Consider the following 17,538-nt stretch of genomic DNA (forward strand, 5'->3'; position numbering starts at 1 on the left):
TGAGGACAGCAGGACCCAGGGCTCTCTGAGGTCAGGGTGAGCTGTCACCATAGCCGGTGCTGCCTGTGCTGCTCTCTAGGGCACAGAAAAGTGATGAGACCTGCAGGTAGCTGAGTACAAGGACTTTACCTTGTCTCTCCCACCCCACTCTTACCCCAGGCCCACCAATAGAAGGGCCAGTCCTTCCTAGGGTGGGGCAGATGTTCCTCTCTCCTGCTGAGAGCCTCACCTCAACCAGGGGCTGCTTGGTTAGATCTCTCTGTGAAACTCTAAGGACAGAAAAAGCACCATAGTGGTCTCCTCTACCTGTCTCCATAAACAGCTGGGCCCTTCTAGCTGCTCTTCAGAAAGGTACAGGATTTATACCTCTGGGTGCTCTGCTTTCTGCCTACCTGGCCTGTGTCATTTTAGTTCAGGTTGGCGGGTGAGTTACCAAAGACAGTTCAGGGGTAGGCATAGTGGAACATGTCTCCAGTCCCAGCATTCTGGAGGTCAGGGCCAGCAGATCTCTTGCGTTTGAGGCTACCCTGATCTGTATCATGAGATCATTTCCCCCCCAAAAAACAAAAAAAAAAATGTCAGACAGGTCACAATACTAGATCACCTTCTGACCTCCCACCCCAACTCAGGCTAGGAGATGTGGTAGCTCTCAGACAGGAGACTGGGATAGGCTAAGGTGCTCTGTCGCTGTGTAGACAGGCCTTTCTGTTACCCAGCCAGGCAGCTGGGAATCCCTAAGGCTGACACTAGGAGGCGGCCCTGGCAGTATCAAAACCACAGGGTCAAAACCTGGCCTTATACCCCAGCCCTGTGCACCTCCCTGACCTCCTCAGGCACTGCCTCAGAGCTGAATACTGTCCTTTGTCAGCCCCAGGACTGTGAGCTTTCCGCTCTTGGTCTCATGCTACCTGTCCTAGTTTGGGTTACTATTGCTATGATATACACCATTGCCAAAGCAACTGGAGGAAAGGATGGATAGATGGATTGATTGATTGATTCATTCATTCATCCATTTGGCTCACACTTGCATATCACTGATCATCAAAGGAAGTCAGGACAGGAACTCAAGCTTTTCCCCCATTTTGTTTAAGCTGCAAGGCTCAGACTTCAACGGTGAGAAAAGAAACAATGAGATGAGTCAATGAGATAATGACTGGAAGAAAAATAAGGAGAAGAATGAATAAACCTCCAACCATGGTAACATTAATTATGAAGGAGCCAAGGTTGACGTTGCCAACATATTCATGTACAGAAGAGGCAAAGACCACGGCCACTTCTTCCAGGGAGGAGGAGCCAATATGGGAGCTGCTAACATCAGCAGTTCTTCCATGCAACTGGTTAATGTTCCAACCCAGGCCTGTGTTACTCTGGACCCCCTGTATATGATGTTGTACTGTATCCCAGGCCTGCTCCCTGGCATTGTAAGGAAGGGGAGTTCCACAAACCCATTTAAATGAGGCATTGTACAGACAGTAGAATGTTAATGTTCTGAATTTTATTACCCATAAACAGGACTGCTTCCTCTCATGCATTTGACCTGTTCTGAACTCTCCTATCTGTCTGCTCCTGGAACGTCAGAGCCAAACTAACATTTTTGATAGCTGATCCACATGAGGAACAGTATGAGAAACTCGTACAAGAGAAACAGTAGAAAGAGCAAAAGAAGTCACAATATCAACCAGGGCAGGAATGCCTAAAATCAAAGCAGCTACAAATCGACTGGGGCCTAACATAAGGGAGGATTTGAAAATCAGGTGCCATTAACGTGAACAGATAGCAACACATATGATGGTTGGCACAAAATGACACAGGCATTATGTTTTATAAAAGCTAGACAATTGGATAAAACACAACTGATACATGAAACATGAAAAGCCCCTTGAGAATCCCCTGCAAACTCCAAAGTGCCCGTGGCACCAGTGGAAAGAATTGGATGTGGGGCATCTACACAGGCAGTGACATGAGCAGAAGTAATCTTTGGATTATTCGAGGCCTAGTCAAGGTTACAGAGCTAGTCGATAAAGATCAGGCTGCAATGGAAGTAGGTTTCTATAATGTGAGGGCTGAAATGCACTGAAACCCAGTCTGAAGAATAGCAGGCAGGGCAGGGGCTGTGGGTAACTTCAAATAAGGCTTCACACACTTTATTTCACCAAGTAATTTTTGAAAATCACTTAAGTATTTAAATGAAAAGTATCCAGAACGATCTTTTCATAGTAAATCTGAGCAGTCTTTATTTTTCGGCCTAAATAATTGAAAGGAAGGTCTTCCTGTTCTTGTTGGGAGCTATTTTCTTTCTTTCTTTTCTTTTAAGATTATTTTATGTGGGGCTGGAGAGATGGCTCAGTGGTTAAGAGCACTGACTGCTCTTCCAGAGGTCCTGAGTTAATTCTTAGCACCCACATGGTGGCTCACAACCATCTGTAATGGGATCTGATGCTCTCTTCTGGTGTGTCTGAAGACAGCTACAGTGTACTCACATACATACATATAATAAGTAAATAAAATCTTTAAAAAAAAAAAAAGATTATTTTATGTGAGTACATTGTCACTGTCTTCAGACACACCAGAAGAGGGCATCAGATCCCATTACAGATGGTTGTGAGCCACCATGTGGTTGCTGGGAATTGAACTCAGGATCTCTGGAAGAGCAGCCAGTGCTCTTAACCACTGAGCCATCTCTCCAGCCCGTCAGGAACTATTTTCAATCCATAATATGCCAGTTCTTTAATCAATCTAGAAAGAGCTGTCTTGAGTATCTGCAAATCTGGATGAGCCAAAAGAATATCATCCATATAATAATATAACATCACTTCTGGAAACCCTCTCCGAATTGGCTGTAATGCCATGGCCACAAAGTTTTGACACAAAGCGGGGCTATTCTTCATTCCCTGGGGCAACACCTTCCAATGATATCTTTTGTAAGGTCTTTGTAAGTTTATTGAAGGCAAACTGAAAGCAAAATGTTTCCTATCGCCAGGGTGAAGAACAATAGTAAAAAGACAACCTTGTAAATCAATAACAAAAAGGGGACATCCTAAAGAAATGCCACTAAGGATGAAAGACCAGGCTGCAATGCCCCTTGGCCTCCACAGTCTAATTCATCTTTCTTAAGTCTTGTAACAATCTCCATTTTTTAATTTATTTTGAGTACCCCATGGACTAGTTGATTACTGTATGTGTCACTGCTGTAAATGTTGTTCACTAATTCATAGGCAACCTGGATATGTTCTCCATAAAGGGGCCTCTGATCAACACAGACTGGCTGATCATAAAGCCAGGATTTTTATCAGCTGTAACGTCGGCGACCCCTAAAAAAGAAGGAGGAGGAGGACCCTAAGTCTATTCTGTTTCTGTCTGGGCAGTACTGGCTGAACCTGTCCCTGCAAATTTTTTCCTAGACCCTTTTTCCAGGTTCAAAACCCATTTTTCGCATTTGCAACAGTACTGGATCCTTGGAGGAAATCAAAAAGTCACCCATCTGATCCAGCATGTCTCTTCCCCAGAGTACAAAGGGCAGTGAAAGGATGATAAAAGTCTGGAAGATTCCTGCATGTTCACATCCTTCCAGTGAAGGATCTCTGAACTCCCAACCACACTAGAGGCCATGCCCACTCCAGCTAGGTTGGATGCAGTTATCTCAGCTGGCCAGGCACTGGGCCAATCCTTTCCTGAAATACATGAGACATCCGCTCCTGTATCTAGCAATCCCTTTATATAATCTAGTGCTCCCCCGTACCAATAAAGTTTTAACTGGTCTTGTCTTAGTAATTTCTTGTGCCCAAAATACCATATTACTAGACCCAAAGGCACATCTTTCTAGGGCAGTAATAGAAGTTCCTTTCCTAATCAAGGGGAGGAGAAGCAACTAAGCAGTTCTTTGTCCTGGATGAATCTGTAAGGTGTGACAAGCGGAGGCTATCATAACCTGAATCCCCGAGTGTAGTCAGCATCAATAACCCCAGGAATCACAGGAATCCCCTGAAGAGATGTTGAACTCTGACCCAAAGTAAGACCCATAGAGTCAGATGGCAAGGATCCATAGGCTCCCGTAAGTATTAATGTAGGTGGGAGTCCTTAGTTAATATCTAATCAGAGGTGGCACCGAGGTCCAATCCTGCACTCCCTGGGGTAGCATGGAACAAGGTGTCAACTATTCGCCTGTCTGGTGAAACAGATTGTTGGGGCACAAGGTCCTTTTTTTTTTTTTTTTTTTTTTTAAGATTTATTTATTTCATGTGTTTGAGTACACTGTCACTGTCTTCATGCACACTAGAAGAGGGCATCGGATCCCATTACAGATGGTTGTGAGGCACAAGGTTCTTATTGTTTGAGGGGCCTGGGACTGGGCCTGCCATCGGTTTCCCTGCTGAAGGGCTGTCAGAGGCTGTCCATCTCTATGAAAACTCGACCTGCAGTTGTGCTGCCAATGAAATCCTTTTTGGCAATCAGGACAAAGAGTAGTAGGAACAGTTCCTGATGGCATTGGAGACAGCTTTGTAGGAGCAGGAAACTGACTTTCACCTTTAAGAGGATGGTCTCATCCAAAATGCCCCTACTGATCACAAGAAAAACACACCTAAGAACCAGGACTTCCCCTTTTTTGTTTATTAAAGAGAGGCTGTCTTGGGGCCATTCCCTTGTTGCAGCAGCAAATGCCAGACCCTGTACCACCATGGGAAAATTCAACACAATAGCAAATAAAATGTCCAAGAGTGAGGGGTTGGGGATTTAGCTCAGTGGTAAAGCCGCTTGCCTAGCAAGCGCAAGGCCCTGAGTTCGGTCCCCAGCTCCAAAAAAAAAAGAAAAAAAAAAAAATGTCCAAGAGTGGATCGTTTTCTTCTGCCTTTCAGTAGAGCCTGATAATTGTTATTAGCATTTTCATAGGCCATTGTTTAATTACTATGTCAGCTGCAGGTCCCTCAGGGATAGCCTTTCCTACCACTTCCATCAGTCTGCCACAGACTCTGCATACGGCTCCTCACTTCTCTGCTTAACCTCAGCCCGGGGAACAATTTTAGTATCCCCAGTAGGCAGAGCTCTCCGAGCTCCGACAGCACTAGCAGTAACCTCTTTAAGAACAGGAGCTGGTACAGCCAACAGAGCATCCAAAGTGGCCCATTTTCCCAGGCCTCTATAGGACGGGAAGCCTTTATCCTCCCATTCTTGGGGTTTTATCCCCTTAGACTGCAGAAGCCCTTGAATTTCATCCTCTTATCCAGCTTTCCACAACAGAAATTGGCCTCCTGAAAGGCAGGATCTTGCCAATCAAAGGGAGGCATGGGGCACCTGCTAAATTTTCCACAAGAAATAAAACACGAGAAGCAGTAGGCCCGAGTTTAGACACTCCCTCCTTTAATTCCTTAATCAACTGGTAAGATATGGGCTCCCATTCAGGCTCTCTACCCTCAATAGGATAGGAGAGCACTGGAGAGGAGGATCCCCCTCCCCGTCTCTGGCAGCAGCAGCCAATCAGGACTTAGGAAGTCTGTACAGAGCATGGGGTGGGGGATCAGGATTATGATATTTAACTGCTTCTTCCTCTAAATCATAGGCATCCTCTGGATCTAGGAGTTCATTATCCTCATTTTCAGAAGAATCGGGGGATGTACCCACCAACTCCACCATGTACTATTTTGCAGGAGAGGGATGAAGTGTTTCTTAGGTTTTGAAATTAAAGGTGTGCACTCCCAGCAGTGGAACCAGAAGGTGGGTTTGGTAAGTCAGTGACCTCTGCATGATTAAAAGCCCGTTTAACTACAAACCAGTAGCTAACCACATTTTCTGGGGCATTTTCCTCCTCATCTGGATGTTCAAGAATCCATAGTTTTATGTCTTTCCCTACCTTTTTCCAGGCTTTCTCATCTAAAGTACCTTTCTTGGGAACCCAAGGACTAGTCTTTTTTTTTTTAATTTATTCATTTATTATATATAAATACACTGTAGCTGTCTTCAGACACCAGAAGAGGGGATTGGATCTCTTTACAGATGGTTGTGAGCCACCATGTGGTTGCTGGGATTTGAACTCAGGACCTCTGGAAGAGTAGTCGGGTGCTCTTAACCACTGAGCCATCTCTCCAGCCCAGGACTAGTCTTTTTAACAAACTGCATGAATTCATTCAAATGTTGTTGCTCAAAATGGATACCCTTTTTAAAATAATGCTCTTTAATGCCTTTTTATACTCAGAAGGTTCACTTTGGCCCATTATGAGTCAGGGGAAAAGGAAGCACTACCCATTCTTCTTTCCAGCCTTAATCTTTGACGGGCTGGGGTGGGGTCGGAGGAACTCCCCGAGTGGGTAAAGGTTCAAGAGCCCTTGCCACCTATGCTGGGGTCCAGCCTTGACAAGAGTCAGGGATCATCAAGGACTAGGGATACCTGGTAGGTGAATAATAAAACACACAATTAAGATACAACACTGGGGCCGGAGAGATGGCTCAGCAGTTAAGAGCTCCAACTGCTCTTCCAGAGGTCCTGAGTTCAAATCCCAGCATCCACATGGTGGCTCACAACCATCTGTAATGGGATCTGATGCTCTCTTCTGGGTGTCTAAAGAGAGTGACAGTATACTTACATAAAACAAATAAATAAATCTTTAAGATAGAATACTGACAGGCTGGCTTTCTCTTTGGCATGGGAGCCCAACTCAGAATCAGGGTACTCACCTGGACTTGACTCAGCCCCAGTCTTTTCTTTTTAAGATTTATTTATTTATTTATTTATTTATTTATTTATTTATTTATTTATTATATGTGAGTACACTGTCGCTGTCTTCAGACACACCAGAAGAGGGCATCAGATCTCATTACAGATGGTTGTGAGCCACCATGTGGTTGCTGGGAATTGAACTCAGGACCTCTGGAAGAGCAGTCAGTGCTCTAACCGCTGAGCCATCCCTCCAGCCCTCCTATTTTTATTATCCAGAATTATTATGCAGACTGGGGGAACAGCTGCAGATTTACTCATCTCTGCCCGAGGCTCTATGTTACTTTCATTACCACCTAGAGTGAGTGACTGTAACACACATTTCTCTTGAATTCAAGAACAGCCTTTACTTTAATATTATTGATAACATTTAGTTTCTGGATATCAAATGGGCTCCTACTAGATCATGCCAGGTCACCAAATACCAGTTTAATCAAGGAAGGAAGAAAGAAAAGGAACAGTAAATAGAAAGAGTGACAAGTACTAAGAATTGCAAAAAGGACATCCCAAGGTGTTTGGGCCCAAGAAGCAGGCCTTGGGGCCTCTCAGTACTCATACTGGGCCCCAAGAGACCATGGCCATTGCTCTGAAATACGGTAACCCGGCAGGTTTTTCTTCCTTGTCATCAGGGGTCCCAGGCATCTTGAGCTTCATGTGGGGTGTCTCCGACACAAGCAGGGCTAGAACCTGGAGGCAGAAGCTCGAAGCCATGGAGAAGTGCAGCTTACTGGCTTGTTCATCATGGCTTGCTCAGCCTGCTGTCTTGTAGAACTCAAGACCAAGGCCCAGGGGTGGCACCACTCACAATGGGTTGGGCTCTCCCCCATCAAAACCACTAAATAAGAAATGCCCTACAACCGGATCTTATGGAGGCATTTTCTCAATTGAGGCTTTCTTCTTTCAAGTTGACAGAAAACTAAGCAGGACACTTCCCCACCCTTCTCCCCACTGGATGAGCGGAGCTGCCCTGCACTGGGTGAATGAGGACATTACTGACCGCTCCTTCCTGGGGTTTGGCTCCTGCTCTCACGGCAGACACTGAAAATCACAGGCTATGCGAGTTGGAGCCCAGTTTGTCCCAAACCGATTTTAGATCTCTACCCTCTCTAGGGTCTGCTCTAAGGAGCTCGTCTCTAGGGCCAGCCAGTGCTCCAGCTGAGGCTGAGAGAGATGGCACACAGTAGGGGTGCTGGAGCAGCCCCTCCGGGAAGAGGTCTGGGGCCATGTCAGGACCCGGCAGCCTCTGATTGTGTCCTACCCTCCCCTTCCAGGCCTTCGCCCCGGCAGCTGCAGTCACCAACCACAGCATCCTTTGGGTTTGACCTATTGCGCACATGACCCCCAATTAGTCCTGGCAGCATCTCCTGCCCCTCCTGCTTACATCAGGGGCTCAGGCAGCGGATATAAAAGGTACTGAGGCTGAAGGGTGCAGAACAGACAAGTCCCACACAGCAACTCGGTGCAGACCTAGCAGACACCATGAGGACCCTCTCTCTGCTCACTCTGCTGGCCCTGACTGCATTCTGCCTCTCTGACCTGGCAGGTATGTGCCCTTCTGGTTCATTTCTTTGGATAGCCACCCTCCTGAAGGTCTCGGGATCTGCTTTGGGATGGCAGATGGGAAGGGACAAACTACCAGAGAGACAGACAGCAGGGAGGGAAGAGAACTAACTGCACTGTTTTCTTTACAGGTGCAAAGCCCAGCGACTCTGAGTCTGACAAAGGTACTGACAGGGAGCCTGGCAGAGCCTCAGCCTTGCCCCTCACCCTGTCCCCTAAGCCCCCAGACCCCCTGCCTTCTGTCTGGGTGTCCCCACTTTCCCTCCCAAACCCAGAATTACCTGATCCTGTGCCTCTGCTCCACAGCCTTCATGTCCAAGCAGGAGGGCAGTAAGGTAGTGAATAGACTCCGGCGCTACCTCAACAGTGGGCTTGGGTGAGTGGGGAAGCGGCGCTGGGCCAGCGCCCTTTGCTTTCCATATTGGTAGGGAGGAGTTGTGCTGGGTGGTCTCTATGAACTGCCGAGGGCCGTACAGTGCAGGTCAATCCCCATGCCTAGGACCCTGGAGCCTCTTGTGCAGTGGGAAGAGGGTGTGTATACCCCGTGTTGGTTAATGCCACTGCGTATTGGTTGATGCTACTATATGCTTCTCAGAGCCCCAGCCCCCTACCCAGATCCCCTGGAGCCTCACAGGGAGGTGTGTGAGCTCAACCCCAATTGTGACGAGCTAGCGGACCACATTGGCTTCCAGGACGCCTACAAGCGCATCTATGGCACCACCGTTTAGGGCATGTGTTGCCCTGGAGCCCAACGGCAGCCTCAGCTTTGGCTACTCTCCAGGACTCGACCCTCCCTGTTCCCTCTCTCTGCCTCGAAAGTATGGACGGCACAGCTGCTCCAAAATAAAGTCCAGATGAGGAATGGTTGGGCTCGAGTCTGTCCATTGTGGCGGTGGTAGGGGTTGGAGAAGGCTTCACGTTCAATCCCAGACAGCCCCGGTCCGGTTCATTTGCGTCTTTATTATACTGCTCTGTGATGGATCGCACCAGAGGTCCCACAGCCCGCCTCCCCACAGTGATTCCCACCACATCCATTATCTCACCGCCAACACAGACACACCCAGGCATGCAAATCAGAAAAGGCCTGGTCACAGTGGTAAGCAGGTCAGGCAGCTCATGTGTAGACAGAGTTGCTGACACGTGGCAGTCTGGTCCTGGGGCAGGGTGGGTATGTGGCCCTCATGGAACAAGCTCTCAGGGTGACCTGAGGTGAACAGGTTCCAGGGCAACAGGGTAGAAGCCCAGTGAGAGGCCTTACACCTCCCACTCCGCTCCCGCCTGGTACCTGTGTCCACTCGCAGGCCTCCACCACTGGTCTCTTGGGGCCTCTATCCTGCCACCCGTCCCCAGAGAGCCTCTTCTCTGCAGCTACCCTTTCAGAATCAGAATAGCCTCCACCTTCTCAGGCCCATGTCAGGGCTCCTCCACAGTAATGAAGTCTGGCCTCAGCCTCCCTCCATGGCAACGGGCCTCACTGTTGTTTGGCTTCGAGTTCCTCTTCGAGGGGACCACCCTGCAGCAGGGGGCAGGCCCCAGGGCTCCGCAGCAAGGAGGCTGTGAAAGCAGCGATGATGAGCAGGTTCCCAATCACTGCCAGGCTTAAGGTGGCCACGGTGGCCTCCAGGCCCAAGGTGGGTTCCTGCATGGCCAGCCAGCCTCTGCGGGACCCCATATCAGCCAGCACAGCTTCCAGCTGGAAGTGGGTGCCCAGCACTGCACAGATGTGGAACAGCTGGTGGCTGTGGCCTGAAGGGCAGATCGACTGGTTAGGTAAAGACCCATCCCACCTTTGAACAGATTCACTTGTGACCCAGGGCAGTCACCTGTCCCTTGGGCCTGAGAAAGGGAAAACCTGACCCCTCCTATAGGTTCTAGACTGAGCTGCATAAGGCCTTAAATTCTGTCATTGCTGAGCCTGGGGACTTGGGAGGCTGGGATATCCCTTTGGCTCTATCATCCACCCTCTGGCTAGGATACCCCACATTCCCGGTTCACTCTGCAGTCAGGAAGCAGTGTCCCTTCTCTCCCAGGCCAGTGCTCACCAATATAGTCGAAGCGCCCAGGCGCCAGGCGCTCTGGTAGACGGGCTGCAAAAAGGAAGCCTGTGAGCAGAGCGCAGAGGAGGTGGTAACCATGGCTGCAGCTCAGTGCGTCCCGCCCACAGCTGTGGGCCCTGCCCCAACACAGCCGCAGCTGGTAAAAGAAAAGAGAGCGGCCCGGAGCGTCTTTGGGAGAAGAAACAAGGGGTACCGGTACATCTAGGATCCGGTGGGGGGAAGGGATGCTGAGGGGGTGGGCACTAGGGGCCTGCGCCTAGAGGGTAGGCAGAGAGCTGAGGTTAGAGACCGAGGGCCACCATGAGGTCAAGGTGGTAGGTAGAGCAGGATCTGAGGAGAGCCCTGGTACCCTTACCCTGTAGAACAGCGGGAGGTTGTCAAACAGGAAGGGGTAGGCAAAGGCGGCTGTGCGGAGAACCTTGCTGAGCCCGGGGTTTTCTAGCTCTGGGAACCTGGGAGGCAAGAAAAGCAGGTTGGTCTGCACTCCTGGGTGAGTATAGGTCAAGAAGTTATGGGAACCAAAAAGAGGTGAAGGACCTCAGAGGCTACACTCAGAGGCGGGTGTGCTGGGGCTCGCCTGTGACCCCAGCATTGGGAGGTAGAGGCAGGAAGGTCAGAGTCAAGACTCTGTCTCAGCCAGATGGTGGTGTATGTGTGTGTCTGTGCTCTCCTTTAGTCCCAGCACTTGGGAGGCAGAGGCAGGCGTGCATCTCTGGGCTTGAGGCCAGCCTGGTCTACAGAGTTCCAGTGCTACAGAGAAACTAAAAAAAAAAAAAAAAAAAAAAAAGGGGGGGATGGGGTGGGGTGGGAGGGATAGGGGCTGGTGGGATAGCTCATCAGGTATGCTACCTACATAATAAATATACGTTTACGGGTAATAAAAAGGAAAAAGAAAAAGGCCCTCAGGACGCTGGATCCCTGCCCTGTGTAAGTGTCACATCTGTGTAGTGGCCATAAAGACATAGCATAAGGTTAGTGTACTGGCCAACAGTAAGGCCTCCCTCGTATTGGGTAGGATACTGGGGTAGCTCAATAACAATGGGGTGAGCCTTGCCTACCCTTTCCGACACTGGGGGGTACCCAGAACCCACCGAGAGTAGCAGGAGAGGCCGGTGCACAGGAAGGAGTTGAGTGCAGCAGCGGGCACGAAGAGCTGGTGTAGGCGGCTGTGCAGCCAGGAGGCCGGCATGGAGTAGGCAGCATAGGGGAAGGCGCAGCCTGTGGCGAGGTGCAAGCTGAGGTTTGCGGTTCCACCCTCTGCACTCCACCCCCACTCCACTGCCCTCAGCTCACCCAGGCTGTAGAGGCTGAGTGCCCCGTAGTCCAGGAAGTAGCAGATGTGACGAGCGCGAGGCGACATGGAGCTAAAGGTGTGCGCGCAGCAGGATGCAAAGGGATAGAGGCAGGTGGGCAGTAGGAAGACCAGCAGCGGTAGGTGGTACGGCTCCGCGCGGAAGCCCGGGCTGCCCAACGCCAGGAGGCGCCACAGGAAGTACCTGCGCCAGACACCTGCTCAGGCGCTGGGCCGCAGTGTGCCTGCCCACCCGTCTGCCAGCCGTCTGAACCTAAGGCTCACCAAGTGGGCAGGAAGTGAGTCCAGATGTTGACCGTCTCATTAGTCATCTGGAAGGAGCTGAGGACACAGTCTAAGGCAGAGCTTGTGGGGCATCGGTAGCCAGACATGATGCCTTCTTCCCAAAACACCTAGGGGTGGCGGGGAACAGGGGAGTCATGATATGCAGGCCTTTCCCCTCTATGAAGTGTCTGGTAGCCAGGCGTATTAGTATACGCCTTTAATCCCAGCACTTGGGAGGCAGAGGCAGGTGAGTCTCTGTGAGTTCGAGGCCAACCTGGTCTACAGAGTAAGTTCCAGGACAGCCAGTGCTACACAGAGAAACCCTGTCTCGAAACAAACAAACAAACAAACAACCAAACAACAACAACAACAACAAATAAGTGTTTGGAAACACGATAGAAGATGCACGAGCGATCACAGTTCCAAGCCAAGCACAACCCAACCCCTTTCTTACCAGCCTTCCAAACCCATGGGGCAAACAACAGAACCAGAATACTGAGATAGGATGGAGGAATACACACACACAGGGTGTTCTGCAGAAGGGGATTCTGGGTGGAGGGACGTTTAGGAATGTGGGTAGAGGTCACAGGTTCTATACTGAAATGGAAAGGTAAGAAAGTTAGCTTGCAGGAGGAACTTCCCTAATAGCTAATAGGAGAAAAATCTCTGCCCCAGTGAGTTTTTTGAGGAGGGGCAAGGTTGATGGGTTGGGGCCCCTCACCCGGGGGACCTGATGGACTCGAAGGAGTTGAGGCAGCTTGAGACTGAGCATGGTGGCCCGGTACCTCCACGTTGACCTGAAGACAGAAGGTCAGGGGTTGGCACCCATCCAATTTCCTATGACCAGATTCAGACTAGAGTCAGCCACACAGGTGGCCCCTTTCCCTTCCTGGCCCTAGCCTGAGGTATCCATTCAGAGGTCCTCAGTCTCTGGGGGTCTTCAGTGAAGGGCTCCCCAGCAGCGAGGCTTCCTCTTGTTAGTAACCCCATTTGCTCCCCGGCCAGAATCCTGACTCTAGGAGGCCCCACCTAGAGGACCGAGACTTCCACACACAAAATTGGTGCCCTCGAGGAAATTGTTTAAAGGCAAGGAATTAGGGGGTGTCCTCCTCTTCTCGAAGGATACCACTTGTGCCCTTGGGAGTACTCGGAGCCCCTGCCCCTCCTGGGTCCCGTGCCCCTCAGCCCAGACCTGTTTGCCGCGTCCGGGTGGCCTCGGCTCCGCCTGCCCCACCCGCCTCTCAGCCGCCTGGTCCAGCACATTCCTTGGCACCGTCGGTGGGGCGGGGCGAATGAAGTGGGCAGGGCCACTGACCAGGACCGATAGGACCCTTTCTCCTGTCTCAGACTAAAACTTGTCAGCAACTCCACCCGCTCTTCCTGCCTCTAGACCCGCCCATTCTGGGGACTTTCGGGGATCTAGAGGGCTTCACAATCAATATGTCCTGAGACGGGTGCTGAGATCTTGCCCAGCTTAACAACACAAACCTGGTCCCCAGACCCTTCATCCCAAGTGAAGAGGAGGTATAGGAGGTGCCAGTGCTGACTGCTGCCCAGCTGCCCCGGGAAAGGCCGAGATGAACCGGAGAGGAGTCTCTTTGCCCTCAGCAATAGGGTCTGGAGATCTCTGCTTCAGTGAGGAATGCAATGCAAGGTGGGCAGATGCTTCACTTCCATTTCCCCAGATGTGAGCTGCATTACCCAGAGACTGACCAAGCTCCCAGCCAGGCGGACTGGACTCCATAGGCAGAGTGGTTCCTGCCACTCAGATTGACAGGGGGGAAAGTGGCTGAGGATGTGGGCCAGGCCTGGCAGAATGGAGAGACAGGGCGAAGCCGGGAAACAATCTTAGCCTTGTCTGCCTGTCATGGGACAGCACAGGGTGGCCCGGCCCCATTAGCAGGCAGCTCACTTGGCCTCCTGCACACAGCCAGCCCTTCAGGGTGTGTCTGGACCCACTTCACTATGCTGTCTAGATCAGGATAGGAGGCCAAACTGGGATCTAATCTGCTTTGACCAGGACACCTGGCCCAAGTCTCCCAAGATCTGAAGTTGCTAGGCAGGAAGCTCCAAAATCAATTGCAGCTGCAATCTCAAAAGCAATCCGTTTTGCCCTTGGTGAATGTTGGCCCACCTGGGAAGGAAGGATGCACCAATCTGAGTTGCCAACCCAGGAGGGTAGGAATAATCCCCAGCCCCCAAGGCTCACTTCTTATTCCTTCTGGAGGACACCACCTAGCTGGGAACAACAAACCAACCCCGGGCAGTAGATTCATCAAACACTTCTGCAAAACAGGTATGGTGCTTCCTGTGATCTCAACCTTGGAGAGGTGAAAGGAACGACCAAGGCCCAAGGTTGGGATGGCTATGAAGCAGTTCGGAAGCCTCCTTGAGTTTCCTGGAACTCAATTGCATGTGCTGGTTAAACAGTTCAGTAGTAGTGATGTGAAAAAACTGGATAGAGCCAATTAGAAAAGACTGTAATAGATCACAAGAGCAGAATTTAGCTAAGGAAGCACTGCTTCCAAAACACCGGAAAGATCCATAGTATTCTTTTTTTTTTTTTTAAAGATTTTATTTATTTTATGTATATGACGAGTACACTGTAGCTGTCTTCAGACACACCAGAAGAGGGCATCAGATTCCATTATAGATGGTTGTGAGCCACCATGTGGTTGCTGGGATTTGAACTCAGGACCTCTGGAAGAGCAGTCAGTGCTCCTAACCGCTGAGCCATCTCTCCAGCCCCCTTTCTTTTTTTTTTTTTTTAAGGATTTATTTATTATATATGAGTACACTGTAGCTGTCTTCAGACACACCAGAAGAGGGCATTGGATCTTATTACAGATGGTTTTGAGCCACCATGTGGATGCTGGGAATTGAACTCAGGACCTCTGGAAGAGCAGTCAGTGCTCTTAACCACTGAGCCATCTCTCCTGCCCGATCCATAGTATTCTAACCAAGCCTTTTTGAGTGGAGGGGAGGATATAAATGTTTACTCACCAACATGGACAAGGCTCTGATTCTCATAACAAAAGAGACAGTGACTTACAGCCAACCAAAGGCAAACCTCTTACAGGCATCTCAGGGGCAATGTAGGGTCACAAGCATCATTAAGCTTGGGTCTACCATTAAGTCCCCTGTACTTTTATCAGCAGAAACATAATTCTTCGGGGTAGTCAAGACCCTGGGTAGTAACTATTCAAAAAAAGATCACTGGCAGGGGCATATGCCTTTAATCTCCACATTCAAGAGGCAGATACAGGCAGATCTCTTGGGTTTGAGGCCAGCTTGGTCTACAGAGTGAATTCCAGAACAGCTACAAAGAAACTGTTTGGAAAAAAACAAAACCCAAAACAAATAAACTCAACAACAAAAACCAAACCAAAAACTTGGGTGCAATTTGGGCAATGTGTATTATCTTTGCTGTGTAATCTCCTGTCTAAATGGTCAGACTTAGTCTTGTTTCTGTTTAAATTAAGTGTAACCTGGGGATAGGACCTGAAAGGAACTTAAGGATAAAAATGTTTGTGGCATGCATAAGCATAAAATGCTAGTAAAATCTTCTATTCAATGTCAATGCTGTTTGCCTGTGTTTTGCCTGGATGAATCCGAACCATGGATATGTCTGGTGCCAATGGAAGTCAGAAGTGGAGGATGGCAACCAGATTCCCTAGAAATGGGACTAAGGATGACTGTGAGCCACCATGTGGGTGCTGGGAATTTAAATCTGTCCTCTGCAAGTGCAACAAGTGCTTTTAGCCACTAAGTCATCTCTCCAGCCCCATCAAGGCTGACTCTTCCTGGGCCTCAGCCTCAGTTGGCTCTCTCGTTTCTTTCTAAGTGTGCAAGTGCATTAGTTCCCTAACAGCGTGGCACTTGCCCATCACATCGAATCCACCCCTAGCAAAGCTCCTGTACACAAGACACAGCAGACAGAGTGGACTTGGGAAGGGGGGTCTTTATTAAGTGATGCTTGAATCTCAAGTCTGCCAGAATTGGGAATGTGGTGACCCCAACTGTCCCCTGGCTTTCCCAGACCTTCTTTCTTAGTGGAAGGCAGGAAGCCAGCTTCTCTAAGCACAGCCAAAGTGGCCAGGCCAGTTGGGGAGAGGAGGGGAGGCAGAGAAGAACCCAGCCCCAGCTATGCTCTGCTTCCAGCCTGAGGGGTAGAGGCGGGTCACCCTGGCCAGAGCCTCCCCTACAGCTCTCTCATGGTGCTATTCATGATCTCTACGCCTGTGTCACCTGACACTCCAAGAGCCAGCCTGTGCTCAGCCTACCAGGGCTCTAGTCCTGGGGACAGGCAAAAGGAGGGTAGTCAGGATGGATGAGGGCCCTGAGTAAGCAGCTTCCAGGGATCTTGCCTCTCTGCCACCCTTCCTCCAGCCCTCCCTGGATGGTGAGAGGGGTGGCCTTGGCCTTCGCTCCCTCATTGGCACCCCTTATCCCAGCACAGCAGCCAAGAGTACAGAGCACAATGACTGAGCTGATGAGGAAGGGATGGCTGCTGGCACACAGCCAGCCAGCCCGCCCGCCCACACCCTAAGTGGGCCTGGAAGTCCAGCAGCAGCAGAGAGGAAGTAGGGCCTCCGAGAGTGCAGGCCCTGCTTCCCTAAGAGCCCCCACAGCTGGCTCCAGAGCTGCCCTGTTCCTCATGGGAGACAAGGAAGAGGGGGTCCTTGAGGATGGGTGGGGTCTGCAGAGAACCATGCAGACACTCAGTATCTCCCAACTCTTCCCTGAGAGCTAGGGTCCAAACTCCCAGCTCCACCCACTCTGTATGTTGGGTGAGGACACCACCCTCCTGTCATCCTTTCCTCTCAGAAGTCCAGGACTGCTCCAATGAAATACAGACACCCATGCCTGAGCCTGCCCCTGCCCCTGCCCCTGCCCCTGCCCCTGCCCCTGGGGACTGCAGGGGCTAAGGTGGAAGGCTGGCCAGGATCCACTGCCACTCCTACTCCAAGCACTTCCCTCACTTTCCTGATCTCTCCTTGGCAACAGGGCCCCCATCCTCCCCACTGGCTCCTGGGCCCTCCCTGCAGCCTCAGTGCAGCCGGCCTTCCTTCCTGTTTGCCCGAGTGAGTCTGCATGTGGTGGGGTGACTACAGGTGGTAGTCCTGGTCGCCAGGGAGAACAGGAGAAATCTGGAGTCAGCCCCACAGCAGGGCCTAGGGGACAGTCTCAACCAATCTCCTTCCACTGCCTGTAGAAGTCTAGAACATTCTTGACGTCCACACTGGCATGGGCAGCAGCTTGTAGGGCAGCCTGTAGAATGACAGAGAAGAGCTATGAGGGAGGAACTAACCTGACATACTGGGCTGGGAAAGAATGGCAGAAAAGAGACAGCTTGTCTTGAGGGTCTGAAGATGTCCATGCTCCCCACCTCACCTGGGACTCACCTGCATGGGCCCAGAGAGTGCACTGGGGTTGTCCAAATGAAGGCCTGTGATAATGGTCACCATGCCACTTGGGTCCTCCTCCCCTGCCCCCTGGGCTAGGGTTAGCTGTCTGCAGCTGTCCAGGATCTTATAGAGAGTCCTGGGGATGTGGGGTAAAGGTAACAAGATCAGGTTTTCCATAATTGGAACCTAAGACTCTCCAGGAGACAGGGCAAGCTAGAGACGGGAAGAGAA

At 50.5% G+C, this 17,538-nt stretch overlaps 3 protein-coding genes across 5 annotated transcripts in view; 1 reads left to right on the plus strand and 2 right to left on the minus strand.

Annotated features, from left to right (window-relative positions):
• The first annotated feature begins 8,154 nt into the window (after nt 1–8,154).
• On the plus strand, nt 8,155–9,077 carry Bglap (bone gamma-carboxyglutamate protein). Its single transcript, XM_032898082.1, has 4 exons — nt 8,155–8,249; nt 8,398–8,430; nt 8,573–8,642; nt 8,862–9,077. Exons 1-4 carry the CDS (start codon nt 8,186–8,188, stop codon nt 8,992–8,994), a joined length of 300 nt encoding a protein of 99 aa, XP_032753973.1. The 5' UTR covers nt 8,155–8,185; the 3' UTR covers nt 8,995–9,077.
• Nucleotides 9,078–9,206: 129 nt separating this feature from the next.
• Paqr6 (progestin and adipoQ receptor family member 6) lies at nt 9,207–13,654 on the minus strand. 3 transcript variants are annotated; one of them, XM_032898080.1, is made up of 8 exons: nt 13,388–13,654; nt 12,621–12,696; nt 11,900–12,027; nt 11,617–11,819; nt 11,415–11,541; nt 10,679–10,775; nt 10,309–10,459; nt 9,207–10,012 (listed from the first exon to the last, which is right to left on the minus strand). In XM_032898080.1, the coding sequence occupies exons 1-8, from the start codon at nt 13,405–13,407 to the stop codon at nt 9,738–9,740; spliced, it is 1,077 nt and encodes a 358-aa protein (XP_032753971.1). In that variant the 5' UTR covers nt 13,408–13,654; the 3' UTR covers nt 9,207–9,737. The 3 variants fall into 3 exon arrangements, with proteins under 3 accessions (XP_032753971.1, XP_032753972.1, XP_032753970.1); XM_032898081.1 differs by lacking the exon at nt 13,388–13,654 and adding an exon at nt 13,092–13,191 and having other exon boundaries at nt 11,617–11,687; XM_032898079.1 differs by lacking the exon at nt 13,388–13,654 and adding an exon at nt 13,092–13,191.
• Nucleotides 13,655–15,840: 2,186 nt separating this feature from the next.
• The window catches only part of Smg5 (SMG5 nonsense mediated mRNA decay factor), a 28,961-nt gene continuing 27,263 nt past the window's right edge, over nt 15,841–17,538 (minus strand). Inside the window, exons 21-22 of the mRNA XM_032898083.1 lie at nt 17,305–17,443; nt 15,841–17,170 (exon numbers count right to left, since the gene is read on the minus strand). Of these exons, the coding sequence (XP_032753974.1) occupies nt 17,087–17,170; nt 17,305–17,443 (223 nt within the window). The 3' untranslated portion in view covers nt 15,841–17,086. The remainder of the gene's footprint in view (nt 17,171–17,304; nt 17,444–17,538) is intronic.

Source organism: Rattus rattus, chromosome 3 (assembly GCF_011064425.1).
Source record: "Rattus rattus isolate New Zealand chromosome 3, Rrattus_CSIRO_v1, whole genome shotgun sequence".
NCBI lineage: Eukaryota > Metazoa > Chordata > Mammalia > Rodentia > Muridae > Rattus > Rattus rattus.